General features: G+C 38.5%; 1 protein-coding gene across 3 annotated transcripts; it reads left to right on the top strand.

The window, feature by feature from the left end:
* Positions 1-1196: 1196 nt before the first annotated feature.
* Positions 1197-4887, top strand: LOC126634137 (autophagy-related protein 13b). Of its 3 annotated transcripts, none has more exons than XM_050304658.1 (4): positions 1197-1348; positions 1815-3290; positions 3369-3517; positions 4323-4887. In XM_050304658.1, exons 2-4 carry the CDS (start codon positions 1902-1904, stop codon positions 4696-4698), a joined length of 1914 nt encoding a protein of 637 aa, XP_050160615.1. In that variant the 5' UTR covers positions 1197-1348; positions 1815-1901; the 3' UTR covers positions 4699-4887. The 3 variants fall into 3 exon arrangements, with proteins under 3 accessions (XP_050160615.1, XP_050160674.1, XP_050160741.1); XM_050304717.1 differs by having other exon boundaries at positions 1227-1357; XM_050304784.1 differs by lacking the exon at positions 1197-1348 and adding an exon at positions 1372-1576.
* Positions 4888-6246: the final 1359 nt, after the last annotated feature.

The raw sequence follows: 6246 nt of genomic DNA, 5'->3' as shown, positions 1-6246 counted from the left end.
CACAAACTATTAAATAGGTCAGCCCCTCTAGGTTTGTAACCTCTTGATTTGCCACTCTACAGAGCGACAACTCATGGATCAACTGCCCACTGAAGGCCAATACATCCACACCTAGAAGGTGGCCAAAGCAGGATGTCCTAAAGGCACCAAGTTGTGCCTCATTAAACTTCTCCCTAATCAATCCTAACATGCATAATTAATCTTACACCTAACTTAATTTATACTACTTAACAGAAATAACAAATTAAATTCTAGGGTTCAATTTTCAAAACTCACCAGATTTGAAATTCACCAGGGGAATTAAATATGAGGTCAGTTATCGTAGAAGCACTCTGAACCCAACTCCAATGAAGTGAAAAACATGTCCTTTTTGTGGAATCAACTGCACAGCTTTCAACCAAACTCCCCTAATTTTCTTCTATGCTGTATGGAATTTTTGTGAGGCCAGAGAACACATGCACAGACCAACTGTACCTGAGTTTGGAACGGGAAACAAGTTTTCGAATTGGAAGGATGTTTTTCGACGACAACAATATTTGAGGAAGAGGGAGTGTCTTTGGAGGAGGACAAGACTTACTAAAGGCGATAAGTGTTGATGTTGGGGGGATAGTTTAAATCCTAAGAAATTTTGAATTCATGCCAGTTACCATTTTAATTAAGTGACGGGTCATCTATGACCCAGTTTCACCCTAAGATCATTATGATAGATTCGTTTTCAGCCGGTCAAATTTTTATGCAACGGCCTAGTGGTTCTTTCTCTCACGTAATTTTGCCCTCCCGTTCCACTCTATATGATACTAATATTTCTATCAAGCATAAGTTCTATTACAAGTCATCGATGTATTTCCAAATTTTTTTGTGATTCAGTATAACGATTAGTCCTTGAATTTAGAAAGAATATAGAATAAAACAAGAGCCCTCTTCAATTTAATAGTGGTTAGATTTCGAGACGAAAAAACTCCCGTTCTATCAAAATATCAAATATCTACCAAAAAAATTCCCGTACGCACTCATAATCCTCAAAGTACGGCCCGCACCTTAGAAATCGCATTGTAATGATCACGTATTTGTTGTTTAGGGGCTGAGCATGGCTCTAAGGCCTGCTGTGAATACCCATTAAAACCCAAATTCTTAGGTGGGCTTTAGATTATGACGTGGCAAAGTGTGGGAAGCCGAAAAAGCCTCTACGATCGATTTGTCCAAAACAGATAAAGAAGACACAAAACTCAAAAATAAAGAAAGAAAAGAGAAGCCTGGCAAGTATTCCTTCTGCTACAATCTCTCCCTCCCTCTCTCTCCCTCCCTCTCTCTCTCTCCAGTCGGTCTCTCTTGTCTCTCTCGCTAATTGGTGAGTCGAGTAAGCTAATACTCTCTCTCTCTCTTGATAGTATAGTTGTTTTATGCATAGGCTGGATTTTGCTTTTCCTTCTCGTTAGGGTTTGTTCAATTTCGCGGAAATCATCCATACTTAGCAGAAACTGAATGAAAAAAAAGCAAAGAAATTTAGTAAGGAAGTGACAACCCATGTAGCTAAGCGTGTGCTGAACAAGGACTTGGAACACTGCCTCTTTGCCTGGTCTCTTCCAATTTGCCTCTTCTTTTATTTACCACATATCTCTTTTGTTTTAATTGTTTCCCTTGTATATTTTTGCATAATCTATCTGGGTTTTTGATCGTTGTTCCGATTTCGACTGGAATTTCGATGAAGTTGGCATGTTTTATGGTCGATTCGGGTTTAAATAGTTATGTTAATTCATGGGTTTTTTTGCGCTTGGAAGAGCATTGAACTGTTTGTGCTTCCGTTGTTTTTGCAGTTAAATGCTTTGGAGTGGAGTCTGATAGTTGCAGCTCCATTATATCTTCGTAAAAGGGTACGTGCTACTTGTATAAGTTTTCACGTTATGGCATCTTCTCATGGCAATACAAACTCTGAAGCAGCAAAAGTAATGGAACAAATAATCACTGAATTCTATGCCAAAAGTCTCCACATAATCCTTGAATCCAGGACTCCATATATGTCCTCGCGTAATTTTAGTGGTGAACGAACCCTATCATCGCCGTCCTCATCCTCATCATCCTCATCGAGTGTGAGGCCGAGGGATAAGTGGTTTAATCTAGCTCTTAAGGAATGCCCTGCTGCACTGGAGAATCTTGATCTCTTCTGCAGCCAGGGCCATTTTGAACCTGTGGTGGTTGATGTGATTATGGTTCAGAGACCACTTGATTGTGACCTGGTGAAGTGTTCACCTAAAAGGGATCTTACTAGGAACTCGTCATTGAAAGAGCGTTATCCATACTGTTGGAATTATGAGCAGGACGAATTTGGGTGTGATGCAAAGAGTGAAAAGATTATTGAGAGATGGGTTGTGCAGTATGAGAATCGGAAGATCAGAGACACAAATTCAGGAAGCAGGAGGTCGAGCAATAATAATTTGTCTACATTGTATAAGAAATCAATGTTACTTTTGAGATCTTTGTATGTCACTGTTAGGCTATTACCTGCGTACAAAGTTTATCGCGACCTCATTTCATCTGGACAAATTTGGCCATTTGCTATCACTCACCGGGTATCCTCTTTTGCTGAGAACTTCACTTGTAGAGAAGAAGCAGAAATGCAGCGGTTCGGGTTCACCCCTGTGGATACAGCTGGTGGCAGGCTTTGTCTTTCTGTATTGTATTGTTTATCACTTTCAGATGTAAGCTCTGAACCATCAACTCCTATGTCTTCACAACTTATTCCGGACTATGTTGGCAGCCCATTGACAGACCCTCTTAAAAGGTTCCCATCACTTCCTGTTACAGGAACAGTAGCACATGCCCATCCATCATCGTCCCCATTCTCAAGGCGGCATAGTTGGAGTTTTGACCATTATAGAGCTTCACCACCTTCAGTTTCTTTCTCACCTTCACCTACATATTCAGAACCACATACTTTGATTTCTAATCCAGGTACTCGTCGTTTTCAACCAAAAACCTTGCCACCTCATCCGCCTGAAACATCTCATGTTCATAAAAAGGATTCAACCTTTGATGAGTATTGTCCTTCACCTGCCGTTTCTCCCTCACAATCCTCAGCTGCACCGTCATTGCCAATCTTTATTCCTGGGAGTCATCCTTCAAAGCCTCTTTTACAATCTGAGAGTGCACCAGTTAGCGAACCGGCGGCTAAACTTGCTAATTTCCCTGCATATTCCAACAAGCTAAATTTTCCTGTAAGAGGAACTGGATCTGGAAGTTTTAAGAGTTGTAAAACTACAGGTTTTAGTCAGCCTGGTACTGCGGTTGAGAAGGTATTGTAGATGCTTATAACTGTGAAAGTTTCATTAGAAATTTGTTGTCTTTATTTAATGTTTGTTATTTTAATGCAGTTGTTTTCTTTTGGGAAAGATGAAGCTAGACAATATTCTGGGGTGAAATCCAGCAGCTCCAGTAGGTCTTTTCCTGATGATTTTGATGATACTGAGTTTCCTTGCCCATTTGATGTGGATGATGATGATGTGACAGATCCAGGCAGCAGGTAATTTCTGCTAGTATTTTACACATGATGTTCCACATGCTGTCCTTTTTGTTAGTTTCTCTATGCAATGCGCAGTTAGTTTTGATTCTTTGGAAATAACTTGCAAGTCAAACGGTTAATAATTATCTACAATTGTAACGGGGCAAGGAGGGGTAGCTGCACTGTCAACATAGTACAGGCATTCATCATTGAATAACCAAGTGATGTGAGATTGATTAGTCAGAAATTAGAAGGAAGCATTCTATAAGATAAATTATTTCTTTTCTATAGGTTAGTTGGTTAACAGCTTAATATACGAGTAACTCACATTCATACAGTGTTGTAATGTGTTGCACCATGCTTGGTACATGAAGGGCCGCCCATTTTAGTTGAAGCCCATGAAATGATTTGGGACATATGGGCAATACATAAGTATACTTGCTAAAGGGACTCACGTTAGTTGTCGTGCTTTACACTTCTTTGCTCCTTTTTATTCAGAGAAACGTAATATTGCCTGATGCAGTAGATGCATGCTAAGGAGTACAATCATCTTTTGAATAGTCATCTCTTAATAAATATATGTAAAATTGTAGCTACAAAAAGTCGATCTCAAGCATCAAAGTCCTCATGCACATTAAACCATTTATTTGTTAAAATAAGGTCTTTAGTTTATGGGTGAGCTATTATGTTCTCTGCATCTGGTCATAGAGTTCAATGTCGAGCATTCTTTTAGATTCTCTTGATTTGTTTATGAAATGCATATGGCCCTTTCAAATGTATAGATTTGGTTTTGCTAATGGGATGTGATCTTATCTTTTTGCCTCAGACCTGAATCTTTTGACAAACATGTACCCCTATGTGAGCCACATGAGTTTGAAGGGTTGTTTACAATTAAAAAATCCCAAGATGCTGCTGTTGGGGCGCTTGTACAGATGTTAAGGAAAGCTCCACCTCTCCGGCAGGATCACTCGAATTCAGTAAATTTGTCACAGGCAGGCAGGCCTGAAATCTGGAGCAACTGTAGCCAAGAGCCTAATCGGTCTTCTGAGGGACAGGCATCAGTTCAGCGTGCTGGTTCGTCAAGCATCGTTTCATCTGGGCTCATATCATCAAAAACTACTGCCGATGCATTACGAGAGCTCCAGGGTTACAGGGACATGAAAAACTCGTTAATCGGGAAAGGCAGTAAGCCTCACATCTAGTCCAAATATGTTTGCAGCCATTTTGAATATATTTACAGCACTTTGGTTTTCACTTTTCTTGGTTTCATTTTGAATGGCTGAAAATTTTATTTTGTGGCGTCCACTTCCATATGTACATATATTTGAGAAAATTTGATTATATAAGTTTAACGACGATGTATATAATTAAGTTACAGGTTTCCTTACTAACTTCTATGTCCATAATGCTTACGCATCCTTTACTATCGTAGTTTTGTAATAATTCTAATTGGCTTGTTGGCTCGAAAGTGATGCTTTTATTTTGCTACGGTATACTTGTGTTTTTCAGATTGGTGTAGGCATCGAGGATCCATTTGATCGAAGATCCGCTCAATATACTATGGTTTGAAAAACCACCAAGAATGTTCAAATCTTGAAATTGTTTTTACAGTTTTGTTCTTGGTGTTCATAATGTATTTGTTGTGTTCTTCATTTAATTTTGATTTGGGTGTTAATCTTTGTTTAAGTTTTAATGTTTCCCTAGAATCACACCATCCTAGGCAAACTAGGAAACCGCACTAACAAAAGAACAAAAGTTGACAAAAGGAGATGAGGACGTCCTTTTTGTATAAACATCAATGTTTGGTTTTCTCTTCCCTCTCCCCACACCTATAGCCGGCTTTACCCAAGAGCCCAATGTGGGATCTTTTGCAATTTTAAAAAAGTTGCTCAAGTTTGTTGTGTTTGTGGTTTGACCCAAAACTTTTCAATATTTGCAATTTAACCCTACCTCACTAGAAGACAATATTTTGATTACAATTAGACCCATATGTACTAAATCCAATTGTTTATGTTGCATTCCAATTCAATTATTTTATATGATTAAGTAGTTAGTAGATTGTTGACTATTAACTTGTGTCTTACAATGATAACTAATCTATGAGATTGAACACTAATTTAGAGAGTTTGAACCATGAAAATGTGTTTTAATTATCAATTCAATTGGACCACAATACGTTAGACATTAATTCAAAGAGTTTTGAATCATGGGAATGTCTTTCATTCAAGTTATTGACATGAATATGTTAAATAAGTTCAAGTAATCGTCATTAGCAATAAAGAAAAAGTAAATTTTATTAAGAAACTTAAGGGAGTGTAGTCCATGGAATTAAAAAAAATGCAAAAATAAAATACAATTTGTGAACACGGAAAATTCCTGAAACGAAAGAGACAAGAACAACGTGCATAAACAAATATTTGTATTTGATGATTTTGGGTTACAATCTCTCTCTAATTTGATCCTCTGATTCGATCTCCGTAAGGTGTTGATTTGTGGATATTTCGTTAATCCAAGGGCCGTCGAGGCTTGATCTTGGATGAACTGTTGGAAGTTTCTTCAAGGGGCCGTGGGGCTTGATCTTTGAAGGTGGATTTGAGCGGATCTTCAAGGAGCCGTTGGGGCTTGATCTTGAGTAACGGTGATGAACGGATCTTCAAGGGCTTTTGGGCTTAATCTTGAAGAAACAGTGATGAACAGATCTTCAAGGGCTTTTGGGCTTAATCTTGAAGAACGGTTGAATGTGTGTGGAT

The sequence above is a fragment of the Malus sylvestris genome, chromosome 1 (assembly GCF_916048215.2).
Source record: "Malus sylvestris chromosome 1, drMalSylv7.2, whole genome shotgun sequence".
NCBI classification, from domain to species: domain Eukaryota; kingdom Viridiplantae; phylum Streptophyta; class Magnoliopsida; order Rosales; family Rosaceae; genus Malus; species Malus sylvestris.
This window is presented reverse-complemented; position numbering and strand designations above follow the sequence as displayed.

Bases quoted from the DNA above. Each gene is read 5' to 3' on its own strand.
- LOC126634137 (XM_050304658.1), top strand. From the start codon at position 1,902: ATGGCATCTTCTCATGGCAATACAAACTCTGAAGCAGCAAAAGTAATG. The intron at 3,291-3,368 runs GTATTGTAGATG...ATTTTAATGCAG, and splicing joins CTGGTACTGCGGTTGAGAAG to TTGTTTTCTTTTGGGAAAGA. The intron at 3,518-4,322 runs GTAATTTCTGCT...TTTTTGCCTCAG, and splicing joins GTGACAGATCCAGGCAGCAG to ACCTGAATCTTTTGACAAAC.